Here is a 25,409-nt window from a genome sequence, read left to right on the forward strand (position 1 = left end):
TTTCTTTTGATGGGCTCTGAAATGCTTAAAAATAAATAAATAAAACCCCAGCAAAACCCTCCTTCCTCAGCGTGTTGCTTACATAGCACATGCCAGGAATGAGTGAAAATGCCAGCCCAGTCATGACCTCTTGGGTCCTTTTGAATATGTTGTCCTGTTTAGCGTGGGTTCAGGAATTCATGCTCTGGAATTGGCTTCCAAGACTTATTCGTAATTTCCCATATTAATAAATACTGTTGTCCCTTTGTGGAGTGGTAGCAAATTTCAGGTCCTTGCTGGTCGACTTCCCATTAGAGGAGAAATTAGTGAGGCAGAGTGTGGGTGTGCTTTAGTGTAACTCGCTACGCTAGTCCTGGAACAGAGATGGTCACAAACAGCATGCAAGCAATACCTTCTTTCAGGATCCTCAGTCCAAAACACTAACACCCAGTTTCCAGGGAGCAAGAATTGACTCTGATTAGAGAGATTGTAGGAGAGTTGACTCTCCCCCTTAGTTTTCAACAGCTCCTCCCAACAAGGTCATCATCACAGAACTGAGAATGATGCTGCATTTCTTCAAAGACTGCCCACGGCTCCCGCACTAAGAAAACAATATGTACGACTGTGTAACAACTCCCGCCATGACAAGACCGTTGCCCCCTTTCAGCCCGAGAGGCTAGCTGGAGTTTGGGCCTGTGGATGTCCCCAGTGAGAGTACAAGTTGGTGATTGTCTTTCTTTGATGTGGTTTTGTGTATGTACAAAGAATGTCCGAAGTCCCCGCACTCAGAGGGAATCAAACAGCAGGAGATGGCTTCTTTTGCTCACAGCTTTTCAGCTGGCTCCTGTCCCAAAAACCTCTCCCCAGCTTTCTTCCAGGGTCAGCCGCATGCTGTTAGCTGCTCCGTCAGACAGGGTCTCTCACTCAGTCTGTTCTTGTCTGATCGCACGCGCTGCGAGGTTTCTCTTTCCGGGCACACATGTGCACCCGGCCCGGCCCAAACAACAGTCAGCCAGTGCGTTCACGCCCCCTTCTGTCTGCAGCGGGGGCTTATATTTATTGTGGGGTGAGGTCAAACCTCCCAATCCCAGTGGGGCTTTAGCTCACCCAGAACAAGGTTTTGCTTGGCTCCTAACGATACTTTACATCAGGGGTTCTCAAACGTCATTGCACTCTGACCCCCTTCTGAAAACAAAAATTACTACACGACGCCGGTAGTCTCAGCCCGCCCTAGCCCTGCTGCCCCGGGTGGAGGGGCCAAAGCCCAAGCCCCACCGTCATGGATGTGGGGGTCAAAGCCCGAGGGCATTAGCCTGAGGCAGGGGGCCTGTAACCTGGGGCCTGCCGCTCAGGGCTGAAGCGCTCAGACTTTGGCCCTGGGCCTCAGCCAGTCTAAGCCCATTCTGGCGACCCCATTAAAACGGGATCGCGACCCACTTTGGGGTCCTGACCCACAGCTTGAGAACCGCTGCTTTACGCTTTGCAAAGCCATTTCCGTCAGACAAACCCCGATGAACGTGCATTACGCCCACGGGGGTCGGAGCTTGGAGGAGTTAGGCTCTCAATTCCCATTGTCTTTCAGTGGGATTTAAGCACCTAACACTTTCAGGCTCCTTTGAAAATCCCAGCGGAGGTCAGTAAGAATGTTACAGGGGGGCTGTGGGTTGGGAGCACCAGTGAGAAGTGACTTGCCCATGGTGACACACTGAGACAAGTGGCAGAGCCAGGAATAGGACCCAGGAGGTCTGACATCCCAGTCCAGCGAAAAGACTCTTTAAACATGAATGTTCTTTGACGCGTGGAGTGCAAAGGGCCGTTGGCGTGCCTAGACAGAACAGCTGTACTGCAGTGGAGCGTCAGGAGCCACGGGGAACCGGGGGAGCTAGAGTTTCTCTCTGAATAGCTGCAATACTGAGAGAATCGGGGTACTCAGGAGAGCAGAATCTCCCGTGTTCCTGGGAAAGAGAACAGGGGCGTTTTCAGCAGAATGCCTTTCTAGGTTACATCTGTTTGCTGCGCGGTTCATACCTCCAGGCAGCTCAGCTAACTGGCCAATTTGCATCCTGAAAGCTTTAGGGTAGTTCACACTCCCTCCGTCTCCCTGGCCAGCAGGGTTTTTCTGCTAGCTGTCCATCTCTGGCTGACGCTGATAAAGCAGAGGTGTGGGCTGGAATAGCACACTTCATCCAGCCACAAGAGAACTAAGCTGTAGAAAATACAGCAGCACTTCCCCCAGAGCCGTCCAAACAAGCCATCCTGAGAGCTGCGAGACGGCTGCTGAGTGAATGAACGCTGCAAAGGGGGCTTGTTAGCAACGCCAGCAATCAAAGCAGCCGGTGCCTGGCTATTTCCACTTGTCGTGATGAGCTCTCAAGGAGCGTGAACAGCTGCAGTGTGAGGACGCATGAGTGACCACTGAGTCGGACTGAGCGGGATAGCACTGACTGGAAGCACCAATAAAGTCAGGGACACAGAACAATGTGCACAGAGAAGGGAGGGAGCTTCCCGCCTGAACAGGGAAACAATCTAGGGCCAGTGGTTCTCAACCCACGGGCCACTTGCAGCCCAATCAGCACTCCGCACGGCCCATGGGACATCTTCCGGCCCAAACAGGTAGTATATGTATCGTGTGGATGTGGCCCACATAACACATAGAGAGCTGCATATGCATATAGGTTGAGAACCACTGGTCTAGGGGGACTGGAAATACGTGCCAGTGGGCGTCCCTCTCAAGCCCTGGACTCTGAATGAGGGACATCAGTTTTTTTTTTTATTGAACACACTGTTTTACTAAATATATATTGCTCTACATGTACAAGCGTGCCTGAGATTTCCAATTCTTAGTCAACTGTTCCGAGATTATGCTTGTCCTATGCAGAGAAACACAAGGAGACCACATGAGGAGAGTTGTCCCCATCCTGTTTGTGTCCCCCTTTTAGCCATTCTCACGTTGGGTACTGAAAAACAGAGGCCCCTGAGATCATTAGTCACTCACTTGAAAATCTTGGCCTAGAGAAGCAGAGCTGTTCTACTGGCTCACCCTGACAACTAGACCAGGTGGGACTTGTAAGCTCCAATTTAGTTGTACATCTCTCTCTAAGGCAAAGGGACGTAGGGGCAGGGACAGAGGAAGTCGTGTATGTAGCGACTTTAGAAACAGCCAAGCACAGAGAAGCTCAGGTTGAGGTTTGTGTGTGTATGTGGTGTTTAAGTTAACAATAGAGACAGACTCCAGGATGGGGAGAAGTTTAGGTCATATATCGTGTGTTTATGCTGTGACCTTGGTGTGACCAGCAGCTATTGCGTTGTTATTTATTGAGTTCTGACAGCCTGCTCACCGTTGCACAAACCTAGAGCAAGATACTATCCCTACACCAGGGACCTGAGGGATAGCTCAGTGGTTTGAGCATTGGCCTGCTAAACCCAGGGTTGTGAGTTCAATCCTTGAGGGGGCCATTTAGGGATCTGGGGCAAAAATCTGTCTGGGGATTGGTCCTGCTTTGAGCAGGGGGTTGGACTAGATGATCTTCTGAGGTCCCTTCCAACCCTGATGTTCTATGTCTATTCTATGACCTTGTCCCACTGGTGCAAATCCCAAGGTCCTTTCTCAAGCAGAACTCCCACTAACGTCCATGGAAGGCTGGCTGGAGGGTAGCAGTGGATCGGGGCATCAGTATTTGAGTGTGTGGGAGCCAGTGGGATTGCACTTTGTCTTGTGTGGCGGCGTGTCACAGGCTCTGAAAACATGGCATGTCTCGGTGGGAAGCAGAGGGGGTTGTGCTTGCCTCTGGAACTCATTCCTGGATGTTTTATTACCTGCTCCGGGTTGGATTTTCTAAAGCACTTGGCACTGTGCGAACTCAGCGGCACTCCCATTGACTTCAGTGAGAGCAGAGCTAGGCCGCTGCAGAGCACATCTGAAAAACCCACCCCGGTCTCTCCGAACAGGCTCATCTGATCGGCGTGTGCTGGGGGGAGAGGAAGAGGGAGAGGAGTGCGTGGGCGCCTTCCTGCCTGCAGGAAATCAGCACTCACTGCCAAAGTTTATTAAACACTTGTAAAGTTAATGCCGGCACTTCGTTTCTGGCAGTGTCGGCTCTCAGCCTGGTGCGAAGAGGGGCTGGCTCTTTGAGTGTGTGTGTGTGTGTGTGTGTGTGTGTGTACACGTATGTGCGTCTGTACATGTATGTGCATTCAAATCATTAGCTCTGTTTTAGCCCATTCTTCCCAAGGTTCACAGCTGTTCCTAAACGCGGGCTGTGCATGTGCAGAACATGCTGTGAGTAAGGTGCATTCTCTTCCAGCTTCCCTCCCTTCATGAACTCAGCGGCAGTCAGAACACCCCCCGTGGGAATCATCCATCCCAAAGGTTCAGTTACAGCTCTGGGGGTGAGACTCTTGTGCGGGGATAAACCAGTACTCTCGGGAGAGCTTCGAGGCAGATTGAAAGGTGTGGCTGAGAGCAAAAGCAGGCGGAGCGAGAAGAAACTTAAACAGGATGAATTCAGGCCTTCTCCGAGGGGAAAAGGCAGAGCTCCCAAGTGCTGCTGCGGCTGCTTGCTGGGTTTGCAGCAGGCTGAGGAGTGGGCACGGCGCCCTGGAAAGGGAAGGGGGTTTGCAGAGTTACTCACAAACGCCGTAGAAGCTGGAAAACCATCGCCTTGGGGTTGGGTGTCCTGGGCCCTAGCAGTGCCGAAGGGAGATGTTCTCCAGGACGTCACTAGACTCCTGCAGCGTGGTGATTGTAGGAGAGGTGGTTAAGGGGCCGGTCGTGCTGATGTTGGTAGCTCTCACTCCAGGAAGAAGGTAGGAATGTCGAACCTGCCAGGGTGGAAGTCTGAGCCGTGCTGAGAGCTCTGCAGTGATGGACGGAGAGGGTGGTGGTGCGGGGGGTGTTCCTCCATATGTGCAAGGAAAGGGCCACAGTCTCTCCCGTTGTTGCCCCTTGCGCCCAACAAGCTGCTGAATCTGTATATGGCCATTTGACCCGCTGGACCAATGTTCTACAGAAGGCAGGTTTGCTCAGCGCATGCTGTACCTGAGTTCCCGACTGAGCCTGGCCCTCGGGGCCTGGGGCTGTCGTGGAGTGGAGTATGCGCCTTCCTGCCGTGCGGTTCCCACTCTGTCGTCAGAGGGGCGGCCGTGTCACGGGGCTCGCTTGGTCAACACAGTGGCCTTCCCGCTTTCACCGCCGCATCTGTGCAGCTGTACCTGCCGCGCTGGCTAGCTGGGTTTGCAGCAGTGCATTCTGGGAACATTGGGACCGCTGTCCCACGGTGCCTCGGCAGAGTGCCCGGAGGACGGGTCCCCAAGGCAGCTCCAGGGCACTGCACTCTGGGGTTCCCTCTGGAGCTGGGAGGAAGGACGACCGCCCAAGCTGGCTACATACATGTGACTAGGGCCTTGTGCTCAGCAAAGGCAACTGTCTGCGGTGCTTATTAGCCACACGCTGCGCAGACACACGCGTGCCAAGGCAGCTGTGCCTGACCCTGGTTCCCTCAGTCCCCAGGTGCTGTGTGGACAGAACCTTGGCCTGGAACAATCCCCAGGTGCAGTGTGGACAGAACCTTGGCCTGGAACAATCCCCAGGTGCCTTGTCTTGCTCTGAGCCAGCTCCAAACGGTTGGGCCGTCTCCTGTCGCTTTTCTTGTGTGGCCTAACTTCCCTGCAGGGGGGGGGGCGGCTGGCCTCCATGTGGACATTTCTGAGCCGCGGGCTTGCTAGGGGCTCTTCTTTCCTGGATGCTGCTGCTGCTTCGGCCAGGTGTTTGCAGTGGCTTGTGGAGGCTTTGCTTCCTGCTCTCTATTTCTACAGTCCGGGGGGGGATTCGGAACCTGTGAGTTTGCTGTCCCAGCCTGCGTGCTGGTGGCCTTGATGCCGCATCCCACCTGAGTGCCTAATGCACTCTGTGAGCCGGATCGGAAATGCACAGCCCCTGGGAAAGGCGCACGAGCCGGATCCTGTCGGCGCACTGCAGCTGCGTGTGCTCTGTCGCACACAAGGGCAAAACCCTATAAATAGCCCACTCCACATTTTCGAGAAGTATTAGGAACTGCTTTGGGTTTATTTTTGAGCATCGTTATGAAAGGGCTTTAGGGGATTAAAGGACACTGAGATTAATCTTTGCTCCGAGAGGCAGAGTTTGCTGAACGGGCAGTTCTGAAGCCTTGGAGATGCGGCGCGGAAGGTTGAGGCTGTCACCGCAGCTGCATCTCATCTGGGAAGCTAGATTAGGCCCAGAGGGCTGAGATGGTGTTTGGGGCAAGGAAGAGCCTGTCAGGAACCGTTCCCGGGCTGATCCTTCGGGCCACAACCACCAGCTTGGTGTAGTGTGTGAGACACTTGAACGACATATCCCTGCGCGCTCCTGGTCCGAAGCCGGTAAAGCCCGTCAGCAGAGTCCGGTATCGAGTGTCTTCACCGGAGCCAGTTTTCTAGAATGAAGAGAGGGATGGTTTTAAAGAAAATGTAACTACAGCGACTCCACAGGCCAGTTGGTTAATGTTTACTTCTGAATTTTAGCAAACGGCAAAGTAGGGAGTGGTACCTAGTGGTTGGAGCAGAGGCTTGGGAGCCCACACTCCTCCGTTGACTCGTTGTGTGACCTTGGGAAAGTTGCTTCACCTCTTCGTGCCATTCATTTCATCGCCCGTTTGTGAAATGGGGCTGAAGCTCCACTGGCTGGGGGGTGGAGTGGAGGAGGGCGTTTGGGAACCATCCAGGTGAATGGGCCAGAGGGGAGCTGTGTGTTATGGGTTGTCCCAGTTCCTCCATGCACCCAGCAAGAGGCGCCAAAGAGCTCCCAGTCTAATGGATGAGCTGGACACAGGGTGGGAGGGAACCAGAGGCAGCGAGACGGGAAGGGACTTGCCCAAGGTCGCACTGCAGGGCAGTGGCAGAGCCAGGGATAGAACCCAGGTGTTTGGAGAAAACCGAAGTAGCTCAGCTACCAAGGACAGCCCACTGGGGCTCCCAAATTCCCTGCTCCACCACGGATGCCATGGCTGACCTCGGGTAAGTCTCCTAGTTGCTCTGTGCCTCAGTTTCCCATCTGTATAGAGGGGCAGAGCACTGTCCTACCTCCTGGGGAGCAGGCTTGTGAGGCTCAGATATTACGGTGATGGGTGCCGGGCACGTACCGTAGGCAGCTGGCTTGCCCTGGGGCGCGTGGGGGCAGAGGCGCAGGGCTGAAGCTGTCTGAAGAGGGGGGATCTTCCCTCTGCGAACAGTCACTAGCGTGTGTTTAGACACACTTAGAAACCGGCGGGGCAGCAGCTGGCGTGGTGGCGGCGCGGTCCTGCCGCCACGTGGGTGCATTGTCCATCCCCCGGGAATGGGGGGACATGGGGGATGGGTCGGAGCTGAAATCGCTGGGCTGGAGGGTGACCCCTGGTTTCAGTAGAATGACGCTGATGACTGCAGCCGGGGCTGGATTCAGGCCACCCGGGGAGGTGAGCAGGGAGACCCAGGAGCTGCAGCAGGGGCCCTTGGGAGCAGCTAGCATCTTCTTGCTCCTCCAGAGAAGCAGGAATGGCAGCGAGGGAGCGGGGGGAATACTTCCCTTCCGAGCTGAGGTGTAGCCACACACAGTCCCCTGCTGGGTGGGACTGGTAGGGCCACCCCCAGGACAGGGGGTCTTGGAGTTAATGCCCCCTTGAGTTGCTCGGGACAGTTTCCCTCCGAGCGTTTGTCTCAGGCTCTCTGCAGACTCCGGCAGGCGTCGCAGTGTCGGTTACTCACTGGTCACGTGTTGACGCTTTTCTTCCTGACCACAAGGTCTACAAATCGACGTTTTCTTCTAACTGGATGCTGAAATTGTGCTGTAATCACCTGACACCAGGAGTTGGAGCTGTAGGTGTGGACCTGCGTCTTAATCCATCGCTGGCCCCTCTCCCTTTGAATACAGGTGTGTGCCCCTGCTGGGACCCAGCGGTTCCTGGTCCCAGAAAGCAGTGCTCCGTCTGGATGTGACCCTGGGCAGAGAATCTTCTATTTGCTTCTCTCGCCCTTGGAATCGGAGAGCAAACCACAGGAGAAGCAAGTAATTCACACTCACTCATCGCGCCGTCTGCTGGGGTATTACTTTGTGCTGCTTCAGCACCTTTCATCCCAGAGTCTCCAGGGGCTTTCAGAGATAAGCCTGTATCCTTGTGTCACATCTCTGGAGCCCGCCACGATCATCTCCGTATTGCTACCAAAACCAAATGTACCCTAGGAATAAAGAGTGTGAAACTAAAATACCCTGGGTCAGAACTTCTGCAAGGAGAGCAGGGCCATGGGGAGAGAAGGGGGGGTCTGGGAGTCAGGACTCCTGGGTCCTATTCCTACCCCTGTGAGGAGGTGGTGCCTAGTGGTTAGAGCTGGGGACTATGCTGGACAGGACTCCTGGGTGACCTTGAGTGAGTCACCACTTCACCTTTCTGTGACTCAGTTTCCCTTTGTGCAAAATGAGGAGGTGAATACATGCCTATTTCCCAGGGGAGGGTTATTTGTGAGGATCCATTAATACCCGCAAAGCAGGACATGATCCTCAGATGAGAGGTGCTATAGAGAAGGGCAAGTTCGGACAACGGATGGGTCTAAGGGGTATGTAGAAACCCAGCAGCCGTCTTCCCCTGGGGATGCTCCCGAGGCAGGCTGTTTTATCACGGAGAGTGGTTGGGTTTGTAAGTACACACGCACGGCGGGGAAGAAATCTGTGCATTTCAGCCGGCAAGCTGGGCTTTCTTCTAGCAGTGAGAAACCCCCTGTCTGTGCCTGGGAGAGAAGACGCCTGAAATTGGCCCACTCCTATCAGCAGGAAAACACTTTTTAAAAAAGTTTCTGTGTCCCAATCACCCGAACCATTAGGACAAATTCCTTTACGCCTCGGCCAAGCTCAGAAACAGTAAGTGGGAGCAGCAGTTTTTATCACCGCCCGCTACCAAAGTTCTGAAGTCGCTTGTTTGCAAGGAGCCCTGTTTCCATGTGATCCCAGGCGAAGCTAGTGTTCGCCCGGTTGGCTCGCAAGTTACAGAGAGAAGAGCACACCGGGGAGTCAGAAGGCAGCCGATCTGCGCGTGGGGCGGGACGGAATAAAGCGACAGCCCGAAGTCGAGTTTCCATTCAGCAGATACTCTTTGGGGTGCTGGCTTGAGACAAGTTGCTGACTGAATCTCTAAGAAAGATCAAAACTGTTCTAGTGCTAATTAGAAAATGGAGCATAAAACTCATTTTGGGTGGGGATGCTAGGAACTGATTGAGCCAAAGGGAGACGGGGCCTGACTGCAGGACTCCCGGGGTGCTCGGAATTAGAGACCGAGGTCCCTGGCCTAGTGTTCGGAGGGCAGGTCCGGCTTGCCCAGCGCTGATTGCGGGGCTAGGTGACAGGAAGGACGATGCTTTGCCTGGGAGCTGGAGGCTGCAGAGAGACGGCTGTGTGAGTGGAGGCTGCAGAAACGGCCGTGTTGTTCTTGGGGCTCCGGCAGCGCAGGGAAAGTACCAGAGCCACGCAGCTGGCAGCCTGTGGAGGGGCCTCTCCGCTTTCTGGGCGAGGAAACCATGCCAGGAATGCGCCAGGTTTGTCAGCACCCTGACGCCTGCGACTTTCAATTCACTGGAGGCTGGTGTGTGCCAGGCGACCCTCTGGCCTCTCCTCTCTGAGCCCCCTTTATGAGCCAGGTGAAGAGGGGGATTGTGCAGGCTGGGCTGCGAGGCCAGGTTGGGAAGGAGCTGGACAAGGAACAGACAAGGTGGAGACAGAGGCCCGGTTGTGGGGCTCTGTCCCAACCTGCTGCCTGCTCCTAAGTACAGGAAAACTCTTGTGTCCAGGCGTGTTCTCGGGGGCTGCCGGCGGGTCAGCGAGGAAGGGTGACCAAGAGGCTTCTGTGGAGAATTTGGCCTCTCTCTAGTTTCTGGTCCCATAGCAGCCGCTGTGATCCCATGTCAATAAATAGATAAACAAAGTGAAGCCCTCCTGCCCTGCCCCACAAATGGCACAGAGCCTCGGCTGTGTGGGAAACGGAGCCCCCGGGCGGGGGGGTGGCGCTGGAGAATCTGAGGGCAGCGTTTGTCTCTGTGGCTACATGTTTCCACTTCAGTCAGCCTGGCGGGACACCTCGGAGAGGGAGAAACCGCTGGGGGAAAGCCTGCTGGGACCTGGCCCCGGGACCTCTGCCGCAGCTGGAAAAGTGGAGTGACCACACGCGCACCCCCTCTCAAGCCTGTTGCACTGGTGTGGGGATGGGGGTCCTGGCTGCAGGCTCTGTCCTTTGCATTCAGGTAACTTGGAACCAGGAGGGTGGGTTTTCAAGTCTCCTGCTAACGAGCCGGCTGGTGTGCTTTGAGCGCTGCCCATCGCCCTCTGGCTGGTCCCTTGTGCCCTGTCCCATTATACACACAGTCTGGGCAGCACCTAGCGCGGCTGGGTGTCGTAACTCCGGGCTCTGGTAAAGCATTTCAGAGGCGTTGTTGCTGACGTGCCGAGGTCACCCAGCTGGGCAGTGGTAGAGCCAGGAGTTGAATCCGGGCTTCCTGAGTTGCAGTCCAGCGCCCCACCCACCTGGCCATATCGTCTCCTTTGCTAACCCCCCCGGGGCCTCCAGGTCTCTAGCTGCTACCGCAGAACAGGTTCTGGCTGTGCCAGGGCCTGGCCGGATTGGGCCCTTCTGCCGGCGTGTGAATTCCCAACTGGCAGCTCTGGGGACTGACTCTTCTGGGCCACGCCGGGGCCTGGGCACCAGCAGGGCAAGCTTCTCCCCGACACGGGCACTGCCCCACTGATGTCTTGCCCCCTGTGTGCCTCTCTCTGAGCCCCATCTGCTCCTCGGCGTCTCAGCTGGGGCTGCCAGCCAGGACAAGTTACTTTTGAAAGATGGCTACTTGCCTGCTGGGCGCTGGACCTTTAAAACGGGGCCCCGAGCTGACGCCGTCCCTGATGAATTGAAGGCTGGATGCCGGATGCCGGAGCCGTTGGCTCCGGTTGAAGGCAGCCGGTACAGGGAAGTTACCGTGCAGTTACACACACTTGGGAGGGGTGACATTCAGGTCCCCGTTTAGCAAAGCGCTCAAGCATGCGGACAAGTTCCTTTTAAGATTCTGCTTAAAGTGAAGCACGTGCTTAGGTGCTTTGGGGACTCGGGGCCTTAATCTCTCGGTCTCAGTTCCCCAGCTGTACGGTGGATTACCAGTCCTCCTCTTGTCTGCCCCCCCGCGGGGTCTCCAGGGCAATGGATAGCTCACGAGACACCCGTGCTGTGTGCGGCACAATGGGCTCTGGGTCTTGCCAGGGGGCTGCAATGAGGGTGTACAGCACCTGGCAGGATCGGGCTCTTGGGCCAGGCTTGAACGTGGCCTGCAGCTGCTCTGGACCTGTAGCATCTTTTCCCCCAGGGGGCTGTGATGCTCAGATTCCCCTGGATTCACTCCGCGACTCTGGCCCTGATGGCCAGGGATTGGCAAAACCTTTCCTGAAATCCTGAGCCATGGGGCATCTGGGGTAAGTCTGCACTGCACGTAGCCACCTGCCGCTGGTCTGTGCCAGCTGATTTGCGGGCTGAGGGGCTGTTTATTTGCTGTGTTGCTGTTGGGGCTCCGGATGCAGCCCCCCCAGCTCGCGGGATCCTGGAGCGACGGTATTTTAGCTTCCTGCGCCCACTGAGAACACATTAGGAAGGTGAATTAAAAAAAAATAAAAGAAAAGAAATTAAATTAAGATTTGTAGCAAGTGATTAAACTGGTGCCTTTAGCTGTGTTTATGGACACGCCAAAAGTAAATCGGCTCCCAGACTGAATAAATATTTTGCTCAGGCAGGCGAGATTTTCAGTTCATCTGTCTTAGAAAGACCTGAAGTGAGAGGGGAATTGATTTTCTCCAGCTTGAACAAGGCAAGTGGCTCTGAGAACTAGCTAGCTCGTGACGTCCCATTATCAGTTAAAATGGGGAAGGTGCAGCTGGGAAATGATTGAAGAGAAAATGGAAAGGAAGGTGCCTTGTGCAGCTAAGCACAATTTCCCTCCCCTTCCCTCCTGGCCTCTTTCCAGGTGTCTCCTTGGAGTTTGCTGGTGCTGCATCTCCTGGGAATTCTCTAGTGGGGCTTTCTCAGTCACACCCAGTAACCTTGCGAGAGTATTTGGTAAGGTTGGCTGAAGCCGCCCACTAGCCCCTGCGCTTCCACCTCGGAGCAGCTTCCTGCGAAAGGGAAAACAGCCCAGGTGGGGAGTGGTGCCAGTGATATTTTCCCTGGGGATTCCATGCTGGGCTAACAACCCAGACCTGCTCTGGGGCTCTTCCCAGCCACCCTACGTGGTGTCCCATCAACGTGCTTTGGTCATAAGAACGGCCAGACTGGGTCAGACCAAAGGTCCATCTAGCCCAGTGTCCTGTCTGCCGACCGTGGCCAATACCAGGAGCCCCAGAGGGAATGAACAGAACAGGGAATCATCAAGTGATCCATCCCCTGTCGCCCATTCCCAGCTTCTGGCAAACAGGGGCTAGGGACACCATTCCTGCCTATCCTGGCTAATAGCCATTGATGGACCTATCCACCATGAATTTATCTAGTTCTTTTTTGAACCCTGTTATAGTCTTGGCTTTCACAACATCCTCTGGCAAGGAGTTCCACAGGTTGACTGTGCGTTGTGTGAAAAAAATACTTCCTTTTGTTTGTTCCTTTTGTCATGCCCTGGAGCGTCCCCTCTCAGAGGTGTGAAGGAGCTCAGAATCACAGCAGACAGTTCTGCAGATGGTTTCTGTCAACATATAACTTACTGCCAGGATACGTCCTCTGCTGGTGAAGAACTTGTAACCCCTCCCTAAGGGGAAGGCCGCTGAAAAGCTGAGCTCTGTTCCCAGACCTGCTGGGGGACTCTGGGCAAGTCTCTTTCCCCTCCCAGCCTGTGTGTGGCGTGTACGTTGTGTTTGTACAGCGCCTAGCGTGGTGCGGCTCCAGTCTCAGTCGTGGCCTCTTGGTGCTCTCTGGAATGAAGGGAATTTGGGGTGCCAAAGCAAAGTCCCGAGGTGTTCCTTCTTCCTGGGATGTAACTGGGGACATGTGTAACCCATGCCCACTTGGCGAGACTCTCTGTCCCCTTCTGGAGGGGCGTGGGCCTGTCACAACCCAGGCCAACAGATGGATCTTTTCGCCCTGACAGTGGAAGCTCAAGTGGCAGCATCCAAAGGTCCTGGGTTTTCTCCGTGCTACCCGTGACCCAGCCAGGTGCACGGCGTTCCGGCCAGGTTGTTACATCTGGTTCCCAGCTGGAGAACTGATTAAACACGTCTTTGCTCTGCCAGGGCCCCGAGGTAGCCGACCCCGCGTCTATACTGCAGCATCTCTGGTGCTTTGTATAGCGTACGCTGACCGAGCGGGTGCAGGGCTGGCTCACGGGGTGATGCTGACCTGGATTCACTTGTGTGCCGGCGAGGCAGCTATTTCCAGTCCTGGAGGGTGTGTGCGGAGGGGGAAGGTCGACGGATTCATTTCCAACCACTAACATCGTGGATCGTAAGCTGCTTCGAACTCGACTGCGTCGGTGGAGACCAGTTGGGCCCAGTGTGCACTTGTAAACGGCGCGTTCAAAGGTTCTCCGTGTAGTGTGTTTGCCCTGGCACTAGGATGTTCCATCGTAGAATTCCAGTTCCAACAGATCGTTAATTTCAAGCCAGCGCTTGGCATTTTCAGACATCAGTTACCACTGAGAGAAGGGCTCAGCGCTGCCCCTTCACAGTGAATGCTGTCAGGTCAGCATTAAGTATGGGCAAAGGCTCGTTAACTGCGAGCACCCACAGGAATTCCAGGGCTGCCCGGTGTCTTTGGTTAACCTGTGAGCTGTTAATCAATCCCCAAAGAAATGCTATTTTTTTAAGTACACAGACAGTTTCTTTCTCCTCCTTTCCCCAGCTGTCCATCCCCAAGGCCCTTTAAGGACAGGGTAAGAGGAATAAACACACTGTTATCACCGTTGTTGTCTGTCATCATTAAAGCATGACGGTTACCAGAGCCGTCTTCAACTTTCTTCTCATGCTGTCTCCGAGCTTTGATCCCGTTGTGTGGGAGTAGATGGGGAATGATCTCGTGCTCCCAGCCTCCTCCGCCGGTGTTCCACTTCCAGAGTACCCCGCCAGTTAATTGGCCTGCTGGGTCTAGATGATGTGCTTAGTAGAGATGATGCAGGGTGAAATTCTCCAGCCTGAGTTATGCAGGAGGTTAAACTGGATGATCATAGCAGTCTCTTATGAGCTTAAAAATGAGGACTCGGTGTTCACTGTTTTGTGTTCTTTTGAGTTGTGGATGGAGCTAGTCGCAATATTGGCGGGGGGCAGCGCTGCCAAACTGTAAAAAATGCCAGCCGCTTTCCGTCTGCAGGGTGTGAAAACGGCCGACCTTTCGGTGCTTTGCGGTTTTTGTTTTTGCAGATTGTTGTATTGAAGATTTCCCTTTTCAAGCCCTCTCCTGCCTTCTCCCTTTTTTAATTTCCTTTTTGCCACTGAAAAAAAGGGCAAGTGAAAGGAAAAGTGATCAGCTGGAAATCTGAACAAAAAAAACCTCTAACATTTTGTTGAAAAAATGGAAAATTGAAAAGAAGAGAAAAAGCCAAACATTTGTGCTAATGTCTGAGTTTGCAAGGAGAGCGCCGTTTTTCAGGGAACCCATTTATTGTTCACAACACGGTGACCAGCTTGTGGTTATCGACTTACTAGTAAAGGTAGACCCCGCTGTGGGCGTGCCAGCGTGGCTCTCACCAATTGCCCCAGAACCGTCCAGCTGAGACGGGGACAAGACTCTGGCAAGTGAGTTGTCAGCCCCGTTTTCGTGGCATGTGGGTTTTCACACCCGGAGTGCCCACCAGTCCCGCCCCTGCACGGTCAGCAAGAGCCGAGCCGATCCACCCTCTGAGGGGCTGTGGCACGGACAGGGCTTGTTTCTTGCATGCTTAAAATTGCCATCGGGTGACAGGTTTCAGTGGTAGCCGTGTTAGTCTGTATCAGCAAAAAGAACAGGAGTACTTGTGGCACCTTAGAGACTAACACGTTTATTTGGGCACAAGCTTTCGTGGGCTAGAACCCACTTCATCGGATGCCGGATTCATCGGGTGACAGCGAATGTTGAAATCTCCAGGGCACTTCGGAGCCAAAAGCAAGTCAGCTTTTTTGCCTTTTTTGCTCACTTCTTTGCCTTAAACTCCGTCTGTTCTAGAGCTGGGATCTATGGGACGTTTAGCTGGGCCTGACGCTGAGTCCCGTGAACGTGAGGGGTGGAGTTGGCAAAGCTGCGTATTCTGTAACTCGCTCACTGCTGTCTGGGCTCCCCCCCCAGTGCCTTAGATCTCTTCTGGGAAGGATGGGCAGGTGGGTTGGCAAGCCACCCTTTGGAGGCTGAAGTTTGTTGTATTTGAGCCTCTGAGCTCACCTCGTGCATTACAAAATCACAAGATTGGCTTGAGAATCGCGAGACTTTGCAACCAGTTGATGTCGGGTGCTGTTTCTTTGCCTCCTGGCCTTTGAGGCTGCTGGGAATCAGGCTGTCAAGCTGCTCTCCGCCCCCGAGGGCTGGAAATGCACTGCTGGTTGTAAAGGAAAGCTGAGAGCCTCATGCACTCACCTCACTCCAGCAACAGGGGTTTTAAGAGAAACCTTGAACAGCAGGAGTCTTGGGAGAAAATCCCGGGAGCTGGCAACACATGGCTCGGTTTGCTTTCAACCGCAGGGTCCAGTCTGCCATAGTTCCACTCGAGACAAGTCCTTCTCTAATACCTGGGGCGGTTCATGTCCTTTATGACGTGTGGCCCCAACCAGGACCAATACCCCAGTGTCCTGGGTGCCGCACGGACACGTAGGGAGAGATGGTCGCACCCCCAAAGAAGATCCTTGTCTGTGAAATAATGCTTGTTATTTCCCAATAGAAACGCCTTGCGGCTGTGGTGTGCAGACCAGCAAAGCCACTGAGCAGCTAACCCCGGAGTTGCGTGTCTAACGCTGTGGTGCTGTCGTATGTGCTTATGGACAGGCTGCTAGTGGCACCTCGTTCGCCAGAGCCATGGGGCAGCGCCTGGTGAGTGAGATGTTACGGAAGCAAGTGTGCGTGGCCATTTCGTGCTCTGCGTGGCCCGGGACGTGCTGGCATCCCGGGAAACAACAGGCGCATCCATCGTGCCGCTGACAAGCAGGTTCGGTGCCACAGTTCCTGGTCTGGAATGTTACCTGCCCAGGTGAGCGTGCCGGCCGCTCCTGTTCCGTTCACTCCCCCGCGTGCCGGGCCTGCGGACCTGGCGAGGAGGGCGAGGTCGACGTTCGGGCTGACTCAGATTTCGGACGGGATTGCCTGGCAGCTGAAAGCGTGAGGAGCGACTGGGAGTAGTGAGTGACTGTGCCCTGCAGGGCTTTGCAGAGCGAGTTCTGTCCATGTGGTGCTAAAAAAAGCCACAAGATGAGCAAAATTATCGACTGAGTCACTAATAATTCACCCGCTGCTTTAGTCACCAGCCGATTCTAACCCGGCATTAAGTGTGCTGCTGAGGGTGCATAACCTGAATTCTAATCGTGTTAAACTGACGTGACTGAAGGAAATAAAGCGCTGCTCTTGCGTCCGCAGCTCCAGATGGATCATCGGGCTCCATGCACGACCCGCTGCCGCTGGAGATGCTCAATTACCGATGATCCTTAACGGAGAGCGCTGATGAATGGCACCGGAGGAGGCATTGTCAGGAGCCGAGGTGCGGTTCTTAAATGGGAGCGGGATGGTGAGACAGCTGGTGTGCTGCAAGCCCGGCCCTCGCGCTCCCCCCTCCGTCTGTGTCCGCTTGTCTCTTGTCGTTCGACGCAGACTCTTCGGGGTGGGGACCGTCTCTCCGTGTGTGCGCGGTGCCAGCACGGCGAGGCCCCGATCCCCAACCAAGGAGCTGCTGTGACTTGAATAATGTAGTTCCGAACGCGTCTCCGCAAGGCTGCAGGGTGAAGGCAGGTTCTGGAGTTCTAGACAAATGCTTTTCCTGCTTGAAGGAGAGGAGCTCGGCCTCTGGTGGGATAAGTGGGGGCGGGAGTGTTTGGCAGTCGGGGCTCCTCGGTTCTCCTCCTGCCTCTGGGAGGGCTGCGTGGTCTAGTAGCTAGAGCGAGGGACGGGTAGTCGCGTTGTTCAGGATTTAGTCCCAGCTCGGGGAGGGGAGAGGAGGGAGCAGAGCGGGGCTGGGGGGTCAGGACTCCTGGGTTCTAGTCCTGGCTGGGGGGGGCGGAGTGAGCGGGGTGGGGGGGTCAGAACTCCTGGGTTCTAGTCCCAGCTGGGGGAGGGGAGTGAGCGGGGCCGGGGGGTCAGGACTCCTGGGTTCTAGTTCCCGGCTGGGGGAGGGCAGTGAGCGGGGCGGGGCAGTCGGGGGTCAGGGCTCCTGGGTTCTAGTCCCAGCTGGGAGAGGGCAGTGAGCGGGTCGGGGGGCTCAGGGCTCCTGGGTTCTAGTTCTCGGCTGGGGGAGGGAAGTGAGCGGGGCGGGGGGGGGTCAGGACTCCTGGGTTCTAGTTCCCGGCTGGGGGAGGCGAGTGAGCGGGTCGGGGGGTCAGGACTCCTGGGTTCTAGTTCCTGGCTGGGGGAGGCGAGTGAGCGGGGCGGGGGGGTCAGGGCTCCTGGGTTCTAGTCCCAGCTGGGGGAGGGCAGTGAGCGGGGTGGGGGAGTCGGGGGTCAGGGCTCCTGGGTTCTAATGGCAGAGCAGCGGCTGGTACTCAGGACTCCTGGGCTGCTCTCCAACCCTGCCGGCGCCTCACTGCTGTGACCGCGGTAGAGTCCCTCCCCTCCCCTCCCCATTGTGGGGCTGCACAGAGGCGATCCGAGTTGCCTCTCCTTTTGGGGAGCCCCTTGTGGGCTGCTAGAGTTGCTTCCCCGCTCCGAGGAGGAAGGAGAGATTATTGTTCAGGTGTCAATGACCAGCAGCAGACGAGCCTGTTAATGGGCCCCCCAGACCCGCTTACCCAGCACTCCGCAGGCGGGAGAGCGACGTGGGCCTGGCAGGAGTGGGGGCTAGAATGAAACCTGCCCCAGGCTCAGAGAGGGCCCAGAGGCTGAGTGCAGGGGCGGCCCCACCCCGTGGGGGCGCCGGGCGCTCACCGGAGAACGAGACCGCGATGGCTGCAAGAGCACATGGGAGGGAATCCAACGGGGACCAGTCGGTGCCTGATAACGTAGAGGGATCCTCTCCTCACGCTGTTTGCTGCCATGTGTGCTGGCTGCGAGGGCTGCTGGGAAACCAGAATGCCGCTTGGCAGGAGATTTCGAGGGGTCGGTGTTGGATTTTCTCCCGCAGCAGAACGGCACTGAGAGCTTTTGATGGTTCTGGTTAAAAACTCTTTCTTTCCCTCCCAGATAGCCCAGCCACGAGAGCGCTCCCCTGGGAGGCGGGGGAGCCGGGTTCAAGCCCCTGCCACAAATCAAGCAGAGCACGGGCTTGAACCTGGTTCTCCCGCGTCCCCGGTGAGAGCCCTGGGCAGTCCCGGGCTGGGTTTGTCTCTCTTCCACCTCCCACCCGGGGAAAGTTTAGTCGAAACCGAGGCTTTTTCACGAAGAATTTCAACTTTGAGGAATTAGCATTTTGGATTAAAAAAAAAGTTTTTCTATTGAAAAATTCCTGACTAGCTCTTATGGTTAGTTTTCTGTTGGTTCTGTGGTTAAAGTAGGGAGCTGGGAGCCAGGACTCCTGGGTGCTGTTCGTAATGTTTGGGCGAGGAGTGAGGCCTTGTGGTTACAGTAAGAGGCCAGGGAGTCCCAACTGCTGGGTTTCATTGCCAGCTCTGTAAAAGGACCGTGCTCACATGGCTAGAGCCAGGGGACTAAGAGTCAGGACGCCTGGGTTCTGTCCTGTCTTCTGGCCAAATATTCTCTGCGTGATGCCGGGTGAGTTGCTTTCCTTCTCTGTGTCTGTTTCCCCATAGGCGTGACAACACCCGTTTCACAAAGGTATTGTGAGCTTTAGTAAATGAATGTTTGAAGTGCTCTGGGATTGCTGGTAATTTGGAAAGGTGACGTATTAATATTATTGTCTGCTGTCCATACAGACATTTCACTAACCTCCCAGGCGTTCCTTAGCTTTGCTTCATGGCCACTTGCCTCTGATGCTTAAGACCCAGGGAGTTCCTCACGGCTCTGCTCCATTCAGAACTTGGTAACCCACCTAAAATAGCGGAAGCTCCCAGGATAACTTTGCAGTGGAGCTGAGCGGGGGAGTCCCTGGAATTGGCAGTGTTTGCAGCATGAAGTTGTCCTTGTGCGCTTTTTACACGGTTCCGATCAAGACCAGTTACTCCTAAGAAGTCCCTTTTTGATGGATAATTTGAAGCTTTATTGTTTGGAAGTGGACGTGCTCTGGGTGAAATGTAGGACAGGTCAGAATGTTCCGTTAGAAACGTGTTTCGATGAAAAATGACTTTTTCATCCAAATTGAAATTTTGCAGACAATATCCATTTTCTATGAAATGTTCAGATTTTCTTGAAGGCTCCCCACTTCCCCCTCTCCCTGAAAAAAACAACCCCCCTGCTTTTGCTGGCTGAAAACTGTTTTTTTGTGTGTTTTGATGGAAACATGAAAACTTTTGAAGAAAACTTTCGATGAAAACACACACAGTTTTGGTTTTCCATTGAATTTTGTTGCAGCTGTAGTAAAAAGTTTTCTGAGCAATTCCTGGCAGAGATAAGCACTGAATAGGCCCCTGGGAAGCCCAGGGATGGGGCATTGTATAAAAACCTGAGCAGAGTAAGTTCAGTTCATCCCAGGAATGTGATTTATTTTATAAATACCTCTTCAGCACCGTCTGCAGCCCAGCCAAACTGAACAGCTCACGCGTGGGGCTGGCGCGTGCCAGACGCCTGTCGCTCCAAGCAGGAAACCCTATTGGTGAGGGACGCCAGAAGGCTCATAAAACATGCTCCGAGATGCCCGCTCCAGCAGCCCCGAGGGTGAGTTCTCCCAGCATCGCTGTTTTGCACATTCACTGTTGCTTGTGTAAAGGAAGAGGCGATAGCCGGGTCTGTTCGGATGCAGGTGCGGAATGGCTCTAAGATGCCAGTTTGAATGCAGCCCGGCTTGGGAGGCACCAGGAACCACGATGGTCTGACTTGATGGCTGTTTGGTGCCCTCCACATGAAATGGAGCCGTGGGTTTGCTCGGTTGGTAGCAGGGAGGTGGGACTGGTGCAAAGCTCCTGGCTCCATGGGTGGAAATGGCCCCTCTAGGTCAGGACTGAGGCCTGTGGGCTGCTGCCCATATCTTCCCTGTCCTGGGGTTCACGAGAGCCTCTCCTTGATAACACACACAGTACGGCCTCCATGGTGCCTTGGTTTGGGTCTAATGGTGGCTGCTGTCTCTGCGACCCCGGTTCTGTGCCCTTTTGTGCCAGCCACCCTCTTGGCACGCATGAGCTGCTCCGGCTTGCGCTAGAGAACCCCGGCTCTGCAGTACAGGCTCTCGTCCACTCCGGTGCATCGGGAGAGGGACCTGCAGGGCACGCTCATCCTGAACTGCTGGCGTTATCCGCTGGCTCGCGGTATCCACAGACAGCCCCGTTCGGTCCGGCGGCCGGGGGAGTACAGTGGGCCGACTGTCATTTCTGCTCTGTGGCCCCGTTGCTCCTGCATGGAACAGTGTCTCCTGGACTCGGATCCCAGCTTTAAGAGCGTCCGTATTCCACCTGTCCCCGCAGCGCGTAGGAGGGGCTGTCTAGGGCAGGGAAGAGTCCGAAAAGGCCTGTTTGTGTGGCTGAGTCATTGCAGCGTGTTCAGGCCTGGCCTTCGGGTGTTTTCCTAACGACAACGTCCTTCATGCCCCCCACGCCTGGCTCCGCAGACAGCCCTTCGTCTCCCCATTAGCTCCTCCTGCCCGTGGCCTGTGCCATTCAGCCACGCGGGCTTGGCTAATCAGGGCAGCGCCGCAGCCAGTCCAGCCACTCACTCACCCGCCCCGGCTGAGCTGCTGGTAGCCGCGGGCCAGCACAAGTGGCTTGGCCTTCTCCTGGGCACTCTGCAGAGAGGAGCCCATGGGCGGCCTCTCCTTGTGGGGAGAGTAGGGGGCCGTAGAGTGTAGTGAGACTCTCTTCGGGGGCGTCTCTGGGTGACTGCCGGCCTGTCTCCCTCCCGTGTGTACGCCCCCCGGAGCTCAGCCCCAGAGGAGCCCCAGATCGGCACCTACATTAGCTCTCAGCTCCACCGGCGCTTCCCCTGTCAAAACAGAAACGGGGGGCTCCTCACATGACTCCTCCCCCAGCTCAGACAGCAGGAAATGCCCCTTCAAGCCACTGCAGCGGCTGATTGAGTGGCGACCTCTCACCACGGGGCCCCTGGGATTCCCAACTGGGAGTTCTGCCTGTAGCGCACACATCAGATGCACTTTGCATGAGTGTTTCTTGGCTGCCGGCACCCGTTCTGGTCTGGGTGGGTGGCCTGGTGCCCACTACTGAGCTGGTGCAGACCCTTGGCTCAGGCCGGCCGTGCCGCCTGCTGATAGTGCATCCCAGGACAGGGAGCAGGGCTTGTGGGCAACCTGCCAGGGGCTCTGCTCTGGCCGCTTCACCTCCATCCCCTCGTACGTATTTCCAGGTGCCTGGCGCATGCAATGCAGGGACAGTAATCTGTTTGCCATCCCAGCCTTCAGGCCGCTGCAGCCTGCGCTTAGCTGGGGCTAACAGCTGATGGGCAGCTTACAGCCAGAATATCGGAAAGGCTGTTTCCTCAGTTGTGCCCAGATGGCATGGAGTGTCCCCGAATATCCTTTCTCCATCATTACCCCTAATTGGGAGCATCCGGGTGTGTCTGCGTGAGCCGCTCTCTCCACTCGTCCTCCGGTCTGAATCGTGCACAATCCAGCATCTGTCACATCCCAGACATCTCACGTGCTGGGCTGGGGAGGGCTGGGCAGTGCTTCATTTGTGCCAGGGCCCGGCGGGTCAGAGCCCCGGCCCCTCTGGGCCCAGCGGTTCAGAGGCCTGGCAGGTCAGAGCCCCGGCCCCTCTGGGCCCAGCGGTTCAGAGGCCTGGCAGGCCAGAGCCCCGGTGCCTCTGGGCCCAGCGGTTCAGAGGCCTGGCGGGTCAGAGCCCCGGCACCTCTGGGCCCAGCGGTTCAGAGGCCTGGCAGGTCAGAGCCCCGGCCCCTCTAGGCTTGCCGCATCAGTTATGAATGTGAAAAAATTGCTTGAGCCCCGGCACCTCTTTCATTACTGGGGCTGGGGGAGGAAAGGAGGAGGTAAGGCCTGCTTGCCCGTCAGCGTGTTAGTGTCCCGCAGTGACCTAGCTCAGCTGGGCTCTGCAGGGCTCCAGGCAAACCAGAAACTCCCAACAAAGCCCAGACGAACCCAGTAAGCTGCCTCGGGTTTGCACAGACCCAGAAACGTTGCAGTGTTTCCGGACAAAAGCATGAACTCCGGGCTGAGGTTCACGGGACATTTGCTTCTGTTGGCACAGCCACTGGCAGGGCAGAGTGCTGGTTTATGCACTGAGCTCAGCCCTTCCTTCACCCAGGAGCTCCGGGGGTCTGAACCTGGCCAGCCCCCCTGGGGGGAGCTGCGTGGATCCCCACACGAGGCTAAGTCTCGGGGCAGGAGCCGTCCGCTCAGGAGCGTGCATGTAGCTAAGCCGCCCAGCAGCGCAGAGCTGTGATGGCCCCACCCTACTCAGCAGGTTTTCCTGCCCCCTCTGGAGACGCTTTGCAAGTGTTCAGTGGGACTGGATCAGCTGGTCCCTGCGTGTTGTTTTAGCCCTGCAAACAGCTTGGCGACATGCCTCGAACCCACCCCTTGCTCGCCGCAGCATGGGGAATCTGCCTCGGTTGGCCGTTGCCGTTGCCAAGCCATTGGGTCGCTGGCCAAACGCAAACAGGCGTGGGCTGTGGCGTTGCGTTCGCCGGCAAGGCTGGGCATTCGCTGTTCAATGAACCGGTTCAAATGAGTTGGCAAGACGTGTGTAGACGCTTTCACTGGGACAGGTTCTTAACGGCTCTTCAGCCAGGAGGCGAGGAAATGAGGGGCGTTTGGTGTTGGAAATCCGCCCGGTCGACAGGCTGTGCATGGAGACTTGGCGTGCAGTGCACAAACAGGGCTCTTCGGAGGAGTATTATGGTAGGTCCTACAAGTTCCAGACCCCATTGTGGCAGATGCTGGAGACAGGCCCTGCTCCATGGAGCTCACCATTTAACAGACAAGACAGGCAGAGGGTGGGGAGGAAGGGACTTCTCAGGGTCACCCAGCTGGGAACTGAGTCCAGTTCTCCTGCTCACTAGATCACACCGGAACCAAGTGCCCCGACCTGCTGAGCAGGGCACGGCATGGAGGGGGTTGTGGATCCCAACCAAGGCCGGCTTTTCAGAGAAGGAGAGGGATTGTGTCCAGGGCCCACGGAGCTATCATGGGAAGTAGGAAATACTAATAAGCAAGACGAAGCTGAGCAGAGCAAAAAATGTAGATTGAATCTTGGTAAATCTCCTCCTGTGATAGCTTCCAGGTCCTGTGTTCTCCCGGAACCTGCCGAAATCTGAGACTGCGTTTGCCGAGTTTGGGTTAAGTTACAAATCGGCGCTGCAGGGTCCCGGTCTGGCGCGGCAGGAAGCGGCTGGGGGGGGGCACTCAATGCTGCCTTTTTGCAGCGAATGCCCACACGTTTTCTGGGGCAGGGAGACCAGCAGCTTTTCATGAATATGGTCCTTTCAGACAGGAACGCTGACCTGCTACGGCGTGTTAAACAGCGTGACTAGTGCTGCCCAAACCCAACTATCAGAGCCGCGACCTGGGTTGCTTCCTTTTGGCCTTAATTCAGCTCAGGTTTTCCAGTGTGGTTTGGACACACGGGCTTTTCCGCCTGCGTAGCTATTCCTTCTTCTCGCAAGTTGGATGTTACTGCCATAAAAAAGGGGCTGGGTAACGCCAGTCCCAAAGGGAGTTAGAACGACGATATTTGGAAGTAATGGGGAAAGCTAAGACAATACGGTAAGCGCAGAAGATTAATTCAGGCTAGGATGATTTTACTGATTAAATTAGGGGTTTTAATCCCTCCCCTTCCTTTTATCCTCTAGCCCAAGAGCAATGTATACATTTATTAGCCCACATCCAGGAGACATTGAAAGACGTGGACGATTAATTATCATCTGCCCCGTTTAATTTCCCTGCCAGTGGTGATGGTTTTTTAGCAGCACAGAGACCAGTTGGCTTTTAAAGTGAGTTGGAAATGAATTGAGGCGAAAGGGCAGCATTCCTGCTGTGTGATTTCACCATACGTTTGGGGCAGAGGGATTGTATAGATTTGACATCAGATTCTCGGAGCATCAAAAGGTCCCAGAAGCACTGAAGGGGTGCTCGGTGTTCCCCAGTGGGGTGTGAGAGGAGATTCGAGGCCACAGAGGTTTTAATAGCACTTTGAAGACTTAAGCCAGGGGTGGCCAACCTGAGCTGAGACGGAGCCAGAATTTACCAATGGACATTGCCAAAGAGCCACAGGAATACGTCAGCAGCCCCCCATCAGCTCCCCCCCCCCCCCGGCTCCCAGCGCCTCCCACCCACTGGCAGCCCCGCCGAGCGCCTCCCCCTCCCTCCCCACACCTCCCGATCAGCTGTTTCGTGGCATGCAGGAGGCTCTGGGGGGAGCACGGCAGGCTCAGGGGAGGGGGCGGGAAGGGGTGGAGTGGGGGCAGGGCCTGTGGCAGAGCCAGGGGTTGAGCAGTGAGCACCTCCCGGCACATTGGAAAGTTGGTGCCTGTAGCTCCGGCCCCGGAGTCGGTGCCTGTACAAGGAGCCGCATATTAACTTCTGAAGAGCCGCCCGTGGCTCCGGAGCCCCAGGCTGGCCACCCCTGGGTTAAGCGGTGCAGCGTTTCGCCGTTCCGGGGCGAAGGGTCTGCTGTCTGACGGAGGGTGACACGCATCCCAGGGCAGGGGCCCAGCGCTAGCCTACGCACCACGTTTTCTAGACATGAAATAACTATTCCCATTCTCATTCTCCCTGCCAACCCCGAAATCCACATCCTCTCTCCCTGACAGCCACTCTGGGTGTCTGTACTTTGTCATCTCCTGTGGCCTGGCGCGAACAGGGGCAGTTGATCATTGATTTCTGACGCTTTTTAGAATTTCCAAATCTCCAGTCACATCCCCTCAAAATCCTTGTTACAACCCTCTGGAAACTCACAAGTTCCCAGGTTCTGGGAGGCACTATGTCGGCGAGCAGGTGGGGGTTGTGAGGGGGCTGTGCCCGGGGACCAGGCGGGGGCTATGCGGGGGGGGCTGTGATGGGGAGCAGGCAGGGGTTATGGGGGGGGCTGTGCAGGGGAGCGGGGGGGTTATGGGAGGGTTGTGCAGAGAAGCGGGGGGGTTATGGGGGACTGTCCCCGGGAACAGGTGTGGGTTGGGGGGACTGTGTCCAGGAGCAGGCGGGGCTTGTGGGGGGGCACTGCTGGGGAGCAGGTGGGAGTCATGGGGGGGGGCTGTGTCCGGGAGCAGGTAGGG

General features: G+C 55.9%; 1 protein-coding gene across 6 annotated transcripts in view; it reads left to right on the forward strand.

Moving 5' to 3' along the window:
• ZNF385C (zinc finger protein 385C) overlaps nucleotides 1-25,409 on the forward strand; it is a 185,585-nt gene that overhangs the window by 12,692 nt on the left and 147,484 nt on the right. Inside the window, exon 1 of one of the 6 annotated variants that reach the window (XM_005294081.5) lies at nucleotides 16,333-16,671. The exons of the other annotated variants lie outside the window; for them this stretch is intronic. Within the exon in view, the coding sequence (XP_005294138.2) occupies nucleotides 16,635-16,671 (37 nt within the window). The 5' untranslated portion in view covers nucleotides 16,333-16,634. Of the gene's footprint in view, nucleotides 1-16,332; nucleotides 16,672-25,409 lie in introns of those variants that run through there. 6 annotated transcript variants of the gene reach the window in all.

This window comes from Chrysemys picta, chromosome 24 (genome assembly GCF_011386835.1).
Source record: "Chrysemys picta bellii isolate R12L10 chromosome 24, ASM1138683v2, whole genome shotgun sequence".
Lineage (NCBI taxonomy): Eukaryota > Metazoa > Chordata > Testudines > Emydidae > Chrysemys > Chrysemys picta.